Below are 18,773 nucleotides of genomic sequence, written 5' to 3'. Positions count from 1 at the left end.
AAGATGCAAGCTGTTCAGAAAAAGGGGCTTATCTTAGTTACTCATGTGATTGAATGCCACAGTATCCAAGAACCACAGCCTGCACTGTATTTATCCTTACAACCACCCGTTGTCAAATGAGGAAGTGTGACAAAGCTCCTTATAAGGAAGGAAAATTAAAATAACTGAATGAATCATACAGAGGACTCAGCACTCAACTTTCAAGTCCCAGGATAGTATCTTATGCTCTAAGTGTCTTTCTGCATTGCCAGGAAGGATTTCTGATTACTTAGCCTGGTCTTCCAAAAAACACACATCTAGGATTTCAAGAAAATATTTAACCTCAATGTTAAAGTTTCTCTTTATGAAGTCACCACCACCAGCTTGCTTTTAAATCCAGGGACTACTGGCTCCTGCTATTAAGTCACTACCTGCAGCACAGACCATTCATTAGTGCCTTAAGCCATATAAGCATTGCTGGTCTGAACCAAATCAAAGGATGTTCCCACAGACATGGGAGTAGGGTAAACATCCTGAAAACAGACTCTGGACAAGCGTCCTGCTCTGAAGGCACCATTCCTTCCATGTGACAAGGAGTTTGAGGACTTGGGAATAAGAAAAAAGTTCTTGATCGGAAGCAAAAACCACTGAACTACAGTAGAAGGAAGAGAAGAAAAGTTCCATGATTAAGTAGAAGAGCAAATAGCAGACTTTCCTAAGTTTGCACATGAGATTTTTTAAAGGGATCTTGATTTATTAATAAAAATTTAACATGACTACCTAGTCTGGATTTGAAACCTCCATCTCAGTTTGGTAATGCTGTGATACAAAGGAATGAAGAGGAAGCTAATTCAGATATTACATTGCAGTAATGAAATTTCTTCTGATCCAGTTAAATGGCAGCAAAAAGTAGGTCAGACTGTAAATGTCACTTTTTCAAGGTCAGTAAGCTGTGTAATAAGTTAAATATATATTTTTTAAAATCCTCATTTTATGATGCTTTTAAGAGAGGTAACAGCTTGCAGAGGTATCTTCTAGGTGCTCATTTTTTCCACTAAAGAATGGACCACAGGTCTAGCAGCAGATGCAAGAATTACTCCTGGTTCTCAGTGGCATCACTTCTTATAGTCTGGCCTGTGCAACTGAGAGGCACAGTTCACTTTCCAGCAACACAAACAAACTGCCAAGGAATACATGAAGTAACTAATGCAGGCAAAGTCAGCCCAAGTTCCTAATTGATTTCTATTCATGGAATGACAGCTGAGGTTAAACACAATTGCTGAGAAGAAACAGAACAGCTTAAACAACTGAGACATCTTTTGTAGGTCTTTTAGGGTGTTATCTCTTCTGGCTCGAGAGTGAACATTATCCCAGCACTGTCAGACTGATCTGTTCTCAACAGCCACTACTGCAGCTCTACTCACCCTGCCCACACACAACAGTGACTCCAGCATGAGCTCTGTGTAATAACTGGACAGCTTCTACAAGCAGTTGTTGTGGGGAAAAAAAAAGCCCTAAAATCTCTAGGCTTCCACATTTCTAGGATTGTGGCCTGTTTTAGATATGAGATCTACATCTTGCTTAAATTTACATATTTATGTTGCTTTCAAACTTTGAACAAAGCCATGGTTTCAGCAAAAGTTATTCTCTTGTTCAACAACCAGCACCGTTTGAATCTGAGTCTTAAAAACAGTCCTTGCTCTTTCACAGTGAACTCTTCTTGAGAAAGAAGTAGTACCACTGATGGTACGTTTTATGGCCTTCATTTGAGTAGTAGCAACAATAAAAAAAACCCTAAACTTTCTCTAGAATGACAATAGACAAATATCAAAGGATATAAAACAAACTGTACATTTTTTAATTCACATATGACCTCTGTGAGCTGAAACTCAAAAAGATCCTTGACATTCCAGCCTCTTACCTGTGGATGATTCTTCCAAACCTCATACACAACTCTCAGAACATGAAGCTTCCCCTCATCACTTTCAGCAAGTGTTTTGAAGACTTCATGAAACCTTTTAATAGAAGTAAATAGTCAATGGATAGGCTGGGACCAGGTCAAAAGAGCAGCAGATTTAAGGCAAGTGGTTTACATTGGCCAAAAGAAAATTATGTGACTATCTACAGCATTTCGTAGACAACTGTTCCCTGGAAAATATTACCATCCTGAGCTAAAATAGTCTACAAAGAAATGACAACTCCTAACAGCACCTTACATGCTAGTGGTGAACCTACTTCCTGAAGCTAGGCTACATTTCTCAGGCTCTCAGAAGCAGGAGGCATTTTTCTGCTTCATGTGCTTATCTATACACAGCTGAACCAAAATTTGCTGCCTTTTTAGCCTTAGACCTTCCTCTTAACGTATTTCTCTAACTTCAGACACTTATCCTAAGTGCCTCTTTTCCAAGGAGAGGCTGCTAAAAGCACCTATTTTAGCAGTTACTCTGACTGCTACACTGCATTCATAGCCCAGCTTATTGTAATATAACTATAAAGCATAAGAGCCTCTTCTTGATCTCTTGGCTGCCACTGCTGTTATGCAGCAGAGAAAATACCACGGTCTAAGCATTTGAATCACCCTGCCTCTTTTACTCCTGACTGCAGGTTACTACCTGCAGCTTCTTTTCAACATTGCCTCTGTAGAGCTTCCAGGTGCATGCTTTTGTAGTAGTTTTATCTAACTTTAGGGACAGATAGAAAAATAACTCATTAAGATGCACGTGACTACTTCTCATGAAACAAAACCCCTTAAAATCAACTCCAAACCACAAAGGATTAAAAACATTACTCTAATTTTGCTAAAAATGGTGCAGTAAATTCTTTGCAGTTCCAGCATATCTTTAAGGGAGAACTCCTAACTCTTTTAGGATGGATTTTACTGTGCTTTGTTAGACAGAAGAAATGAACAGCAGACTATTTTGAAGTTTCATGTTTTCTTTTTCTTCCCTTTTTTTTTTTACACAAATATAATTGTCCTAGATTCATATTCATAGTACAAGATATTGTGATGGCAGCTACTCAGTCATGTAGGGAGAATCCCTTTTTCTTTGCCATAATCAGCAAATAAGCAATACAAAAATGAAGTAATTTTCCAAACCTCTCTCATTTATATCACATGACTGCAACGTATACATTTCTGTTAATTCCATTCCTAATGCATAATACATCTATACGTATAATCTAGGATTTACACTACCTTCCTTCAGTAAGCAATCTCATTAGCTCTCCTAGTCATACTGCTTTGTGGAGTACCAACACTGTTGAAGCTTGCATTCCCCTTCTTTTATCATGCATTTCACTGTCAGAATTAAACTGTTCTGTGAGCCCCAAAATAATGCAGATATTATACTTACTTTGCCAGGGCGCTGAAGGAGTGGCTGAAAGACTTTGCAGCTAGATGGAGCAGAGTCTGAACAAAGACTTCTATTTTCAGAGGGTTGAAAGTAAATCCTTCACCTGCAAGTTATTTGAAGTTGAAACTATTAAATACTTCAAGTAAAGCATGTAAGCTACTCATACAGCTGTAGAGATAACTTATGGTCTTAGCTCACTTCACATGAGTTCCATACACAGAGTTTTGCAGGGCTGAGCAAGGAGCTAGTAGACTCCCACTAAATATGCAGTTTCACGCTCCAATTTTGCCATGGAGAAGATGTGCAGAAAGCTTTGTCACCAACACGGACTTCTGTCAGACACACAGCCACCCCACTAACATGTGACAGTGCTGAAGGCAGCATAGAAAGTCAGCAAAGGAAACTGCAGCTGTGCACCAAGATGAGGGCCTCGGAAAGCCATAAAGATGGGGACGCGGGTGAGGAGGGGGAAGGTAAGGATCACTAACATACAGAGGCCAACCATTTAGGATATAGGAGAGGGGTCCACCAGGAATGTACAGCAAATATGGCTACTATAGTGAATGGTGTCAGGTGCCCTCCTGAAGCTGAAGACGGGCAGAAGGAAGAGCATTAATTAGTGGGTGATGCCCAAAGCAGATCAGGAAACATGACAGTGGATCCCAGGGGAAAAAAATCCACCAGATCATGGTTGCTCTCTGCCTTGTAGCTGAACCCTTGCAAATACTACAAAAATAATGAAGCATTTGCCATTGTTTAGATCACTTTTAACTCCCTCTCACACCCTTCACTCCATAAAACACTCGGGCTTTAGGAATGAGTGCTGCCTGTGGCTGCAAGGCTAAGGGGAATGTGAGTAGTCCCACTATGAGTTTTCATCTGTGGAACATGCTAGCCAGCAGTCTTGCTGTCTAATGTGTTGTGGGACTGCCCTGAAGGGAGGGAAGCTCTTAGGGCAGAAGCACTGAATTTCAGAACTGCCCTCTGCCACTGAAGGCAAAGGGGATGTTAAATTCTTTTGTTCCATCAATAATTGCAAGAAAACACACCTCAAGCACCAGGTTATCTCTATTAGGAAAAACAAGCAGGCCTCTGCATGTAAGATGTTCACAGAAAAAAACTAGCAGTGGTGTATTTGCTGCTCAATTGAAACCACCTACTAGAAGGAAAAGCATATAGGTCTGCGAACCAACACATTCAGCTCCAAAGCATGGCAGATCAGTCTACACACAGAATAAATGGCAGTTTGTATCTTACCATCATCATCATCTTGGTTTGGATTAGGTACATCTTTTAAAATGCTGAAGATTTCATCATTGCTGGCCTTATTTTTAATTGCAATTGTTAAACAGAGTGCCACAGTATATCCAGGAAGAGACCCTGAACAAAAAACATAAAAAGGTCAAAAATGTGGAAAGGCAAGTAAGCACTTTTAACATCAGTCTGCCCCTCAGAGAAACAAGTACCCTTCCCAGCTACATCTAATACTTGGTGTTTCTAATATCATTGTCAACCTCAATATGCCAAAAAATCGATCAACACATTTTCTGGTCTTCATGTTAAATTCAAAATTTGGAGTAGAACTTTTAGATGTGAGCTCAGGCAATCACGTTCCTCACTAAAGCTCTACTTCAGTTTCCACCAGGTTTCTAAAAATACAATAATTCCTTGTTTTTCCTCACTGTATCTTTGATGATGACACTTTCATGCTTAGGACTGTATTTACACTGAGCAATAAAAGGAATAATAAGGTCCCGCTCTACTTCAGTCTTTATGGTATCTGCTCCTTTTGTATGCTCATTAAATCATGTTTACTGGTAAAATATTCTAGTGCTTCATGAAGTTCAAAAAATAATTTCTCATTATCACTTCAGATGCTGATTTCCATAGTATTGTGCTCAAACAGGTGAAATAGATGAATTGTCCAATTTTAGGCTTCTGGCAAATAATACTGCACAACACCACAGCCATATCAGCAATAGCATCTTGATGTATCTGGATTTTCTTTGCTTCATAACTAGCAGACAGGATTTTATTAGAGAGATCCAGGTGTAATACACATTAACTGCTCACGTGAAGCATATGCACCCATACGAAAATCATGTATATTTGCTCTGTATTCTTTTTTATCAAGACAACCCATATTAGAGTCAGTTTAGTGTGCTCCCTTGCTCTGAAATACTTCTTCAACTTGACCACTAGTAATTTTAATACTTACTATTGCTCTCATCTCCGTATTTGTAAATGCACACTGGATTAGCAGGACTGAGGACAGAAAAACTTGCAGGAACAATGTCTATTATTCGCTGATGGTAGGAGAGTCTGGAAATAACAAGTTCCACAGCAGTAGAATTAAAAAGGGAATAATACCACAGCAATAGTCCTTTACAATGTTTCTCTGTATTTAATGTCCATAGAACAAGATTCAGGATTCCTATACAACAAAATGGTAGTTTCTGCTGGGTAGTAAGAGCTGAATGAACCAAACTTATTAGAATATGCTTTCTATTTTAACTCTGTGATGTTAGAGTTTCATCTTCATACAATTAATTTGCCTTGTGAAAAGGCTGCCTGGTAAGACATTTTATGCAAAAACCTGTGCTGCAGAAAGCTAGTAAGATGTCAGTATTCAAAGCGGGAAAAATATTAAACCAGACATGTTCATTTTACTTTCCAGGTTCATTTCACTCTCACAAAGACTTAATTTGCTAGAGTTTTCAGTGAAATGGAAGACTGCCACAGAAAAAAATGCATTTGTTGTGCAGCACAATGCTTTCACATTTTGGATATAGAATTCACCCAAACCTTGATTGTTTTCACGTAAGATGCTGAATAACATAGCCTTTTTCAAGTATTTCGCTCTTCTATAGCACTCTAATCTCAACAATTTTAAGCCCAGACTTATCAGAACTACTGATTATGTAATCTTGTTGGGTTTGGAGATTTTGTTTGTTTAGACAATTGTTCGATAATTTAAAGTAAATTAACATCAGAGGCACCTAGAAAAATCAAGACTAAGTTCTCAGTTTTTAGTACAATTAATGGTCCGTTGCCTCTATTTCTGTGAATGCTGAATAGTTTCCAAGAATATAGCCTAAGTTCTCTTTCCTCCCATGCCTATGGTGAAGCATGTCTTTATGTAACTACAGTGTGCATGGATAGCTCACTACTGTCTGCATCACCTGTTTCTCCCTCTCTTTAAAGCAGTGTCCTACAGCAGGTAAACCAGATTAAAAATCATACAAACAACAGACTCATCTTTTAACTGAAAATTAATTGTAACAATAGATGTGCCCAAGACAAGAGTCAAATTTAAAGAATCTGGCAGTATTCAGATGAAACTTTGTCTTGAATGCAACCATGGAAAGATCATACTTACCGCATGCACTTTTCCAAAACCTCTCTCACAAATTTGGGTTTGGGTTTTTCAAGGTCCTGAGTAAGACAATCTGACCTATCAAATGACAAAATACAATGGCTTTAGCAAAAGCATTTAGTTTTGTTAGTCTCTTTTTGGCTTGGTCTGATAGAACAAAACAATCACAGTCTGAAGACAACAGCGGTGCTGGACCATTGGAGTGTAGGCACTTTAAGCCATGGAGATAAGTTAATCACTACTTTCTTATTGGCAATTAGCATTGCTGGAATTTCATCTCATCTCTGTATGATAAATTTTCAAGTAACCTCCCTTCCCCCAGCACATTAAAAATAATTTGTGGATATGGTTAGCTAGCTTTCCCTTTCCTTAGGAAAAGAACCTTGAGTGATTTCACAGTCTGTTTCTCCCTCAGCTCTTCTGGCTGATTTCAGATGCACTGCAGGTAAAGAAAAGCCTGAAATACAGTTACTTGCAAGCTTTGTGAAAAAAGTCTCGTGAGAGAGATCCACAGAAGCATTGCCATCAAGGAACATCCAGGCAAACTAAAATTAACTCTTTGAAGACTGCTGCCTGGTCAGATACCATGGATGCATGCCAGGATAGCCACCTAGCACTCAACTCCACAAGAGGACAGTGCATGAGACTTAAGTACAGCCACAGAACCCTATTGTAAGGCTGAACCCCTCTCCACAAGGACTCTCAGGCAGATCACCGACAGAAAGCAGGTACAGTCACAGGCTCTGAAAAGCACTCCATGGAGGACTTGGCCTCAAGAATCTCCCTTGTTACATGGGTGCCTGGAACAGAAATCTCAGGGAACCTGTGCACAGACATTAATGGGCTCCAGGGAGCTCCTGCTAGAGATGCAGGTTCAAAGTCTGACACAGAAGGAACAGATGGCAGGGCAAACTCTGAAGGAAATTTAGGCACTAGGATTTGGCAGGCTGGAAAAAGACCACAAGGTCTGAAGGATAAGAGTTATAATGAAAGGTTTAGGGCAGGGCAGAGAGCAAAACAACAGAATGAATTCAGGATACAAAGAGTCAACATAAACCACTGAAGTAAAGAAAAGGTATGTGGAGGCATTTTGGAAAGTTTGCTAGCAACTGACAAAAAGTACAGGACAAATTAAAGGGATCACATTTCTGCTTCCCTTCTTTAAGGAATGCATACACTGGCTTGAGTTCATCAGGGACAACACAGTGATTAAAGAGATTACCAAGATAATCTACTACTGAGTGCTGGCGGGCAGATAACAAAAGCCCTCTGATAAGCTAGAGGAAAGCCATTAACAGGGCCACCATACTGTGACACTTTCTGGATGTGTTTGAAATGTTAAGGTTTTAGCAATATCAGGTTTGAATCCAAAGGCTATAAACTTACCAGTCTTCCCAGCTCCAACGGAACTGAAAGTTGCTCAAGTGGTGCGAAAACCAGTTAATAAATCTTAATTAAAAGAAAAAAAAATCTCTGTTAAATGTCAGAAATGCAGAAAAACTTTACCTTGAGCTTCTCTTATAAACGCATTCTACTTTTCCAAGACGAGCCTAAACTCTTTAAGCTATTACAGCATTAAACAGGTTGTAAAACCTGAGATATAAAGGACTGTTTGGAGAGTCATAAAGGTTTTATGGACAAATAGCCTGTCAAGTATTTCACATGAAGAGAGATCAAGTCTTTAACAACCAATTAAAATGTAAACTTATTGTGAATACACAACTTTCACATTTTTAATGAGTCATTAAGCACTCTCCTAATCAATGCAGACTTCACTTGAAAGGCTGAAATCACCACCATTCTCCTCCTCTGGGGGGCACATATGCCATCAACTTCTCTTCCAAGTCACACCCCCAACCACTAGGGAGGCAGGCACAGCGTGTAGCAGAGTGCTACAGTGCAACCATGAACAATTCTGAACACCAAAAAGTTGTCACCGATCTTAGCTGTCCTGCACAGTCAGCTGGACTTGTCACCTGCGGGGGGGGCGTTCCTGGGAGGAGAGGCAAGCAGTAAACCCTCCACCTTCTCCGGAGATCACTCAAAGCCAGAGCTCACAGAATATTTTGAATAACATCAGGTAGCTCTAACAAGCTACTTTCTGACTACACTTTCCACAGCCTCCTTGTCTTCTCCTATACTGGATATCAAGGAATGTTTTCCACCATCTCCAAAACACACTTACCTGTCCACACATGTGGTATTCATTGTGTCCAAACGCATGTAGAGCATTTCTGTGGCTTGTGCAAGCTTAAAGTTTCTTATTAAGGCTTACAAAAAAGAAGTAGATAAGTCAAGATGTTTTTCCTTTCCAGTTTTAATACAATGTCATCACCTTTTTGTACTGGAAGTTCCGTGAGCCTACTACAAAATCAGGTAAATCCACAGTAGAAAAAGCAAAGAATATTGTGAGTTCTACCCTGTAATCCCAACCTCTTCTTCCATTATGACATTAGCCATTAGCCAACAAGACTGTTGGCTTCTTCCACAGAAGGACAGAATTCACATCATGCAACAAGTAATGGAAGTGTTACGGGAAAAGTTTCCTGCAGATATTGTGAAATATTAATAGTATTTATTACTGTCCCATCAGCTACAGAACAAACAAAGACTTCATTTCATAAATGCTCCTCAGGAGCACAGAAAGGATACAACTTGTGGTAAGGAGCCAGGCTGAAGTTTGCACAGCTCAATCAGCAGTGTTGTGTACATGACTTCAATATGTGGTGGAGACGGCAGCTGAAATAACTCTGCAAATATTACCTGTGGGAGAGGAAATCCAGAATAAGAGCACAGTCCAATGTGTCCTGCACAACTCTCAGCTTCTCAATAGCGGCCATCAATCTTAAATAATTACCTATCCCAAAAGACCTACATTTTTCTATCAAATGCCAGGAAAAGAGAAAGAACCAATAAGAGGCAGCTGTAACACAACACTCTACTAATACAGGCCACTCTAACTGCTCTTATCAGTTCATAATAGCATTACACAGCTATTATGTCTAACAAACATAGCATGTAACTGTAGAAATGGGCATAGCTATAACACGACCCACTTCAGCGATACCATATGATCTGAGAAATGCAGAAATAATCTGATCTTGTAGGGTAGTAAATAATGAAGCCTAAGCATTTAGTATGAAAATAATATATGCATTAAAACTACATTTTTATCTTTTCCATTATGTCTTCTTTTCTCCTACACAAAACCATATAAAGTCACAACTTTAAACTGAGAATTACAACCAGCATTTCATACAACAAATACATACGCTCGCCATCCCTTGGAAAAACCCTTCTAGGAAACATGAAAAAAATCCTGCAGTCAGCATTTGTGGTTTTGTTTTAAAGTTTGCCTATAATAACAGTAGGTCAACCTCTGAGTGCTAGAAAAAAAATCATCACTGTATGACATACACCTTTGAGTTTCTGTTTAATTTGTATTCCATTCTCAACTAAATTTAAGTTACATCAAAGGAGTCAGGAGACTTTGATTCATTATGGTTGATCAGTTTCCACTTTAAATTTCTGAATAATGCTTAAAGGAGACTTTCTTTTGTCAGAAAAATCTTACTTGTATAAGAAATCAACATCCATTTCTAGATTTCAAAAACATCACATGAAAACACATTGGCTAGAACTTGTTTTTCTAAGGAAGGATTCAAAAGCATGAAGAGACTGTAAGATGCTGGAGAACCTTTCTGCGTCAGCATAATTTGGACATTTTGTTCAGACAGATATGGCCAAAAGGAAGGGAGAATGCTGTTGGGCAGAAAATAGTTCCATTTTTTAAGATAGGAAATAACAATTGGACAATCAGTTGGATTCTCAAACTCAGTGAAATTTCATAAGGAAAAAAGGGAATTTTTACAGTGTTAGTCATAGAATTCATACATTTTTAGTTTTTTCATCACTTTTTACAGCACTTCAAGATACTGGATGTAAAATCACTGCATATACTTCAATGTTAAGGCAAAAGATTACTCCTAATTTCAGCACTGTTTAATGTAATAAATTTAATATGTTCTGAAGTGTAAAATTTTTACTCTGAAGAGTAAAAAAATGACCAGAGGTGACCAAAACTCATGCAATTTCACAGCAATCAGAATATTTGGCATTTTGGTGGCAGAAGTAATCCTCAATCCTACTTTAAGATCAATATTCTACACGGGATTATTTCTCGTCATAATTAAAAATTATGACATCATACTGAAAAATCATACTTCTAATTACTTCTTCATAAAGCCGTTATACAACAAGTTGCTTTTACTGTACTTTGTTAATTCCTCTGAATTTTTGATGAAAATTAGCGAATATGGCTCTGCAACTTGAAAACACTTTGCAATGAATGCAGTAAAAGAAGATCTGTGCTGCTTTGTTGGTACATGTAACAGCTATCTAGAATTCTCCAGTAAGGAGAATGTCCCAGAGGAAACATGTTGCTACTGCACTACAAGTTCTTTTCAGGGCTAGTAGGACAAAATAATTTAGATAATCAAAACATAAAATCATGCAGAATGGTTGAATCTATCTGGAGATCATCAAGTCTAAAGCGCCCTGCATACTGCAAGGGTCACTTAGAGCAGGTTGCTTAGGGCTGTGTCCTGCTAGGTTTTGAACTTGTGCAACTCTTCCAGTGCTTAATCACCTTTGCATTAAAAATAGGTATTTCCTATGTTTAAATTGAGTTCCTTGAATTTCAGTTCATGTACGTTTCCTCTTGTATTTTAGTTTAAAACTGAATGCACCAAGTTAAAATGACAACAAAAGCACAAGACTATCACTTAAGTGCATATAACCTGCTCATTTAAAAGCCGCTGGTTGAATTTAACAAAATTCTGGTTGATTCCCAAATCAAACTGTAATTTAAGGAACCCATAATGGAGCTAGCAGGGATGTGTTACACATGAAATAATGGAGCACCAAAGAGGTGATCTCTAAAATCCGTACCTCCACTATATGGTAGTTCAAAGGGATCTTGTTATTTCCTGGATAGCTCAACAGCTGTGCAGCACTGTAAAACCAAAGACACATTAAATTCAAACATAACACAGTAAATGTGATATAAAACTCAAGCAAGACAATTACAGAAAATTAGAACAGCATCAAACAAATCAATAATCCTTCAAAAATCTGTTATTTGACCCTCAGAGCACTGAAGAAAAGAAATAGCACAAGGACTCACTAGCACTGCTTAAACTATGATATGTAATAATGTAGTACTCTATGTTCAGCAGTAACATTGCTTGAACATTATCCTGCTACCCACAAAGGTTTAGCACAGAAAGTCACAGTGATCTGTAATTGTAGCATGTGTACATGAAAAAGGGAAAAAAAAAATTATCCCAAACAATTAAATGTTTGGAATTACTTGAAAATACGATTAAGCTAATGGTTTATATAACAAACTATCATATTTAAAATACCTTATCTTTAACCAGCTCATTATCACCTACCACTTCTGCAAAGCAAACAACTACTTCTGGCAAATCTTTTATCTCTCCTGGTCTTTTACTATGGGGAATTAATGAAGACTATCCCAGCAACAGCAACAACATCAAATTTCTAGTTTCTGCTAGATCAAACAGCTGCAACCACAAAACTTTATCACATGCCATCACCAAAAACATTATTTCTGCCCATTTCAGGCATATTATTCACGGTTTACTAGTTTTCATACAGAAGTGTGATGGCTGTGGCAAATCATCTTGGTTATCAATTATCCACATCACACAGTGTTTGGGCAGAAATAAAGAAAAGTGCCCTGACTGCCTCCTGGCACAGCTGAACTGAAACTGACGAAATCTGGCCCTGCAGTGACTCCACAGAGTAAATTCAATTATCTCTGGCATGTAATTCCCACAGGAAGCACAACAAGGAGGTGTCTATAAACACCAATGCTCAGTCAGCTGCAGATGAACCAGCTCTCCATGCTCGCTGCCCCAGCTAATCAGCATTCCAGGAGGCACAACACAACCACATTTTCCACAGAGGTCCCATGAGGAATAAGGCATGTCTGCATACTTTTTGCAGCACATGCCATATTACCAAGGGATTCCCTTCCCAAGAAACTACTGCTCTCTGGATTACAGAGATTCTCTGTTATCTGGATGTTATGGATACACAGTATTCCGAGCAATAGTTTCAGCACAGATAAATGCAGTAAATAAACTTTCACCACCAGCTTCAGGAAATGTTTGATCTGGAGCTCTTGCCTAACCAGTGCAGGACATATCCCTGCTGGCAGCAAAGCCACAGTAGTATTTAAAAAGTGCCACAGCTCCCCAGTACTAAGCTCTTCCTACCAAGTCTTTCTTTCTTTCCAGTGAGATTTGATGATGCAGTGGAGGTTCTCCTCTATCACAAATCTCTCAACGGAGTGGCTGCCAGGCATGACAGGACCCTGGTAAGAAAAAGTGAATATTTATGAAGATCACTACATTTACAGGTAGAAAAAAGTCGCCCAATATCCACATAAACACCATGAGGTCTCAGCTGCCCTGTATCCTTCAGGACTAAAAAGCTGGTATGACACATTTCCACACAAACCTCAGAGTCACCCATGTTTAAAACAAAATTAATGGTGAGACTCATTACAAGAAGAGGTAAGAACAAAGTTAGGGAACATGATTTTAAGTTCACAGAGCATCAGCTTCTTCTCTTGCTTTGTGGAGTCACTGGAAAAAAAAAACAGGTAAGCTAGACTACAATAAAGCCACAGAGTGGAAAGAATACACACTCATGGTCTTCTCCACTGCAAAAACCAGAGGCCAGTAAGTGAAGGTAAAAGGCAGCAGACTCAATTTTGCTGCTGGCCTTCCAACCACTCACAGTCCTGGGAGAGAGGACATCACATACATCACATTTTCACCAATATTGCCCCAGGAACCTAACTGTGAAATCCACTCACCATGCCCCACAGCAATCACTCACCTCAGGGTCATCCGTGTAGTCAAACATCCTAAAAATAACCCTTGGCATCGGGTATACAGAATCTTCAGTGTGGGGTGGGGGTGTGAAGGGAGGCAGATTGTGTTGCAGTGCCTCACAGAGCACGCTGTCAAAAGCCAAGTAGGGCCTCAGGATGTGCCGCTCTTGCCAACGGTCTTTTTTCAATTTCTGAATCTGAGACCAAAGGCAGTCTAAATACTGAAGGGAAAGGTGAGAAGCGTTAGATCTGCCGAATCTCTGAAAAGGGCAGTTTCCCAAACTATGTGAAATGTATACATTCCTTACTACATTCAGAAAAAAACCAATTTTCTTAAACTGCTGATTCAATAAACCAACAAATAATTTAAGAACCCTAAATGCCAGAACTATTCCTGAGTCTATACAGCTTTGTGTCAGTAAAATTTAACTCCTGGCAATTTTTTAAACACCAACAGGCACCTCAGGAGCCCCAGAGAAACTACAGCAGAGAACAGCCACTACTCTTTGGTGGTATTAAAGTCATAATATTCCAGAATGCTCACAGTTTCATGCAAAAAGTCCTTTTAACATGAAGCCCTGTAACCTGCAGATCAAAATCAAACACTACAATTTACTTCATAACTTTTCCTCAGGGGCTTGCAGCAAACAACAGAATCCCCTCCTTCTTACTCAACTCAACCTCTTACTTCAGCCCAATACTTGGAAAAGAATTCCCCACACAGAACTTTTTGGAATCAATGGCAAATAGCAAGCAAATAAAAGCATTCACTCTTAAGAGATGCCTTTTAATTTCATGATAAAAGAACACCTCAGTATTATTTTTCCAGCTTTCTGAAGGAATGAAGGGTAAAGTCTAATCACCTCTTCTTGTGGATGTGGTTTGTCAGCAGTCCACACTTGCAGCATGGGTACATGAATTTTCTGGCGGCGTCTGTTTAAACAGGAGAGAAAATATGACCTTTAACAGACTAATTTAGGACAGCAGTTTTGTTTTTATTGTGAGTGTGCTACTATTTGTTCTCTCCAGCTGATAAAGTCTACCGTAGATAAAAACCAGGTTTGTGATACTTAAAATATCTCCATCATAGTAATTTGACAACATTCACTCGAAGCACCTAGACAGAAAGCAACGACACTGCAGAGCACTAATTCAACAATCTATCTGTATTAACAGCACACTTACAACTCCAGTTGCTTCAGCATGAGCAGAACAAGACCTTAAACATACCCTAGAACTAGAAAAGACTGTAAAACTTTTCAAATTCAAAAATCTCCCCACCTACTGCATTTTTGCTCCCCCCCACAAAATGGTTCACACCTTAAGTTTTAGAATACATTAAAGTGAGCAATAATCACTATTACTTCACACTTGAACAGATACCAAAGACAGTGTTTGTAACCAGTTACAACTTACTTCAGATAGCTTTCTGCCTGAGACAAGAGACGATCCATTTCAGCATCCTTCTTCTCATATAACTCCTTTCCAACCCAAGGCAAAGATGACAGAAATGCAAACATATACCAGTCACATCGCACCTATAGGAAGGTAATACACCAAAACTTGAGTAAGCTCCAGCAGAATCCGTACACACGCATTTTCATTTGAAACATCAGCAAGTTGTTTTGGGGGAATGTAAAGACCAGCAGTTGCAGACTGGACAGGCAAGGCACCAGAAAAAAATATTCATGCTTGAAAAGTGTAATTTTTCACATGAATTGTGTTAGGCAGACTTAAAAATGGGATAAATGGCATCACTTTCAAAGTTCTCCTAGATATTCAGTACAGCAGAAAAGCTAGGCACACACTGCAATTTCCAGAGTAAGGTAAAATAAATTCAATTTGGCTCCTTCACCATACTTTCTTACCGTACATGTATTTCCCAATTGCCTCAGGCTCCTCTCACTAATGCTCAGGAAACTGTATGTGTCAATGCATTTAGGTTGCCCTCCCTAAGACCTCCCTCTTCCAAGCATAAGGACAGAACAAACAGTACAGACAAATTGTGAAACAGGCCCAGGGAGCCTACAGATCTTTTGCTTACTTGGGGTACGTCCTCCTCCTGTGTCACACTCACAAAGTTCTCAAACATAGCTACCATTGAAGGCGCAGCTATTACGTGGCAATTCACGAGATCAGACAGAAAACGTACCTAAAGAAGAGAAAAAGAACATTCTAAATTAATACTTTTTCATCTGGCAGCACAAGTACAAATAAGCATTAATGAAATTATTAAAGTAAACCACTAATAAAAACATAATACTCATTCAGTGCCACAAAGGCTGAAGTACTGCATGCTGCACAGACTCACCTTTCAATGACAAGCATCATATGTGCTGCCTAATATACTGTTCACTCTAATGTCCTTAATCCCTCCCACTGCAATAACGTAAGGATAATATTCCTAATTAAGGAATGGTGGGAAACATGCAAACTGATACTACAGAAGAAAACTGTGGTACTTCTCTCTATTCTATACAGCATCAGATAACAAAAATAACATAAGTTCTAGCAATTAGATCTTATTAGCAAAAGTGTCCTACAGTCGACCTAATATCAGTCTCTTGACTAGAATCTTAATTTTCACCAGAGGGATTCAGAAAAAGGTGGGGAACTTGGCAGTGGGCTTCTAAATCAGACACTGCTGAGGTGTCCAATACCTTACAGCAGACAAAATCTATAATCAGCAAGGATGGAACAAATGGTTTCAAGGACAGCCAGCACTTAAAACTGACTGCTTGATCTTTACCCCTTATCAGAAGAATGCAACCAGACATCAAAAACAGCTTTTAAGAACTACAGTGTTTATTTTCTTTTCATTTTTTCCCCACAGGAGCCACAAGAATGTCATGTACATCTGAATACAAAAGAAGCGGACTGACTTTTTTTTTTAATCTTTTATATTTGACTGAAGGACAAACAGCGAGAAGTACCTCGGTTTAACACAAAATTAATTTTTCACTGTGAAAAAGATACTATTGGAAGTAAATTTGCAAATGTAATATGACTCCTCATCTCTGAGAAAGAAAATACTTCTCACATAACACACATTTCCTCTTGGAATATTTACAGTGTACTACACATTGATGATAAAAAGACACTGAAACACACATTGCAAGTAACAAAAAGGTGAAAGCAGGAAAGAAAAAGGACATGAAACGAACAGACAAATAAAACTCCACTTACTAAATGCACAGCTTCATTATACATGTTCACTTTCAGACATTCTTTAAGCTGACGAATCATGGCTTCTACAAATTCCCCGCCAAAATTGTAGTTCCTGGCATTCAGCAAGCCCACCAATGTCGTGTAAACAGTAAGCTTCTCTGGTAGCAGACGTGCGCTGACACAGAAAAAGAAATACTGTGTTAGTTGTTTGTTCATCACGTGCCAATTGGCCACAACACAGCATCTTATAATCTGCCTGCTGTAAGCCAAACTTGCCTCATGAGGAAATCAGAAAAGACAGCTGCTATCACTTTCTTGTACTAAAATATTTGCTTTTCGTTTTTATCTAAGTGCTGAGTATACCGGAGGGTTGGACAAATAATATTAGTGACAGAATTCATTGCAACAATGCAAAAAGTTGGTTTAAGTTTACAATTAATAAATAATGTTATTACACAGCATAGGGAAGGCCAGGTCCTACTGTAAGAAAGTAATTTACCTCAACCATTTTAGTATGCCCGTAAGTATACTAAAAGCAGCGTCTGTCTGCTGCCGGGGAAGGTAGAACACTATTTAGCTTTTAATAAAAATATTGCTACAAAATAGGCTCAAAAGTATCTGCAAAAGCTTAGGACAGGCTCAATAGTCTGCAGCACACCCTTCCTTCGGACTTGCCTTACCTCCTGCAACAGATCCTGCACAACCCCTCCCTCAACAACACCCAGCGTCCCTGACAGGGCACCTGTACTCCTGCACTTTGCGAGGGAGAGGAAGGAGAGCTGGCAGCCACCACAGAACCTGGTTTCTGCTCCTCTCGTTCCCAGGTCCTCTCCTCTAGCAAATGGGCTTACAAAAGCATGAGTACACGCCTGCCAGGGAAGACAAAGCTGCGAGAAATCATCGCAGATAACAACAAAGGTAGCTGTTAGCAGCCGCTTTGGTGGTCTTAAGCACTTAATGTGAAACAGGATTTGCCCGGCGTTGCTGTGATCCTACAGCTACTGCAGACCAATTCTAATGTTTCATCTACCTGCTTCGAGCTTGAATTACGCCCAGTAAGTTATGAACTTGTTCCTCTATTTATTTCGTTTGTAGCAAGACAAACTCTAGGCTATGACAGCAATCAGGAACTAACGCTATTCATGGCTTTTAAACTACCTTGAACACTAAACTTATCCACAACGAAAGCACATCCCACATTCCCAGATCTTCTCAATACATACACAGTACATAGTATTCTTAGTATCTTGCTTTTGTAATTTGGCAGATCAGCTTCCAAAACACCAGCTAGGCCCTCCAGGTTGCTCTCCAAAGATGAGTTACTCTAAAATGAAAAAAAAAACAAAAAAAAAGTTTCATCAACCAGGCAAAATGAACTAGTCCAACTCTCACATGCAAGACAATGAAGCTGGACAAGAGCATCCTTTCATGTCGCCTCATTTTTGAGGGCAACAACCCACCAGCAGCGAAGATCTGCTCTCGCTTGCCAAGGAAGAGCTGCACCCGACCGCCAAGCTCCCCGGCTAGGAAGTTTCCCCAGGGATGTAAGATCTAACATCACCCCAGGAACATCCCGGTAGCGCGGCTGAGCGTTGAAGGAAAACACCTTGTTTTTCAGAACATCATCATCTTTTGTTCTGCCACCCCCTCCTCCTCCATCAGCCCCACTGTCGGGACTGGAAATTTACGCTGCAGGAAGATACACACCCTTCCCAGGCTAGAACCATCAGCACCATCTTTAGATACAATAGTAACTATCCTCCGGCCGTTTATCGCCGATTGGGAAGCACTATGCTACGATTCAAGCCCTTACCCGCCACAGCACGTGGCTGAGCAAAAAAACGGCAACTTTTCCCCCATCTCACAAAATTAGTGGTTTTTTGAGGGTCGCTACTACCGACGAAGGGCCCCCACACCACGCCCGGGAAGGGGAGAGGGCGAAGGGAAACAAGGCTTTAACTATCCCGAG

General features: G+C 39.5%; 2 protein-coding genes across 2 annotated transcripts in view; one reads left to right on the top strand and one right to left on the bottom strand.

The window, feature by feature from the left end:
* NCBP1 (nuclear cap binding protein subunit 1) overlaps positions 1-18,244 on the bottom strand; it is a 28,919-nt gene extending 10,675 nt beyond the window's left edge. The window contains exons 1-17 of the mRNA XM_005425022.3: positions 18,197-18,244; positions 18,028-18,128; positions 16,823-16,979; positions 15,681-15,788; positions 15,053-15,174; positions 14,500-14,569; positions 13,642-13,857; positions 13,014-13,111; positions 11,659-11,722; positions 9,361-9,471; positions 8,894-8,958; positions 8,095-8,157; positions 6,712-6,786; positions 5,551-5,654; positions 4,590-4,712; positions 3,333-3,435; positions 1,901-1,994 (exon numbers count right to left, since the gene is read on the bottom strand). Of these exons, the coding sequence (XP_005425079.1) occupies positions 1,901-1,994; positions 3,333-3,435; positions 4,590-4,712; positions 5,551-5,654; positions 6,712-6,786; positions 8,095-8,157; positions 8,894-8,958; positions 9,361-9,471; positions 11,659-11,722; positions 13,014-13,111; positions 13,642-13,857; positions 14,500-14,569; positions 15,053-15,174; positions 15,681-15,788; positions 16,823-16,979; positions 18,028-18,128; positions 18,197-18,244 (1,722 nt within the window). The remainder of the gene's footprint in view (positions 1-1,900; positions 1,995-3,332; positions 3,436-4,589; positions 4,713-5,550; positions 5,655-6,711; positions 6,787-8,094; positions 8,158-8,893; positions 8,959-9,360; positions 9,472-11,658; positions 11,723-13,013; positions 13,112-13,641; positions 13,858-14,499; positions 14,570-15,052; positions 15,175-15,680; positions 15,789-16,822; positions 16,980-18,027; positions 18,129-18,196) is intronic.
* A 351-nt stretch (positions 18,245-18,595) lies between these two features.
* TSTD2 (thiosulfate sulfurtransferase like domain containing 2) overlaps positions 18,596-18,773 on the top strand; it is a 12,315-nt gene continuing 12,137 nt past the window's right edge. Inside the window, exon 1 of the mRNA XM_005425021.2 lies at positions 18,596-18,609. Within this exon, the coding sequence (XP_005425078.1) occupies positions 18,596-18,609 (14 nt within the window). The remainder of the gene's footprint in view (positions 18,610-18,773) is intronic.

The sequence above is a fragment of the Geospiza fortis genome, unplaced genomic scaffold, assembly GCF_000277835.1.
Source record: "Geospiza fortis unplaced genomic scaffold, GeoFor_1.0 scaffold240, whole genome shotgun sequence".
Lineage (NCBI taxonomy): Eukaryota > Metazoa > Chordata > Aves > Passeriformes > Thraupidae > Geospiza > Geospiza fortis.
Note: the sequence above shows the minus strand (reverse complement) of the source record. Positions and strands in the feature narration are given on the sequence as shown.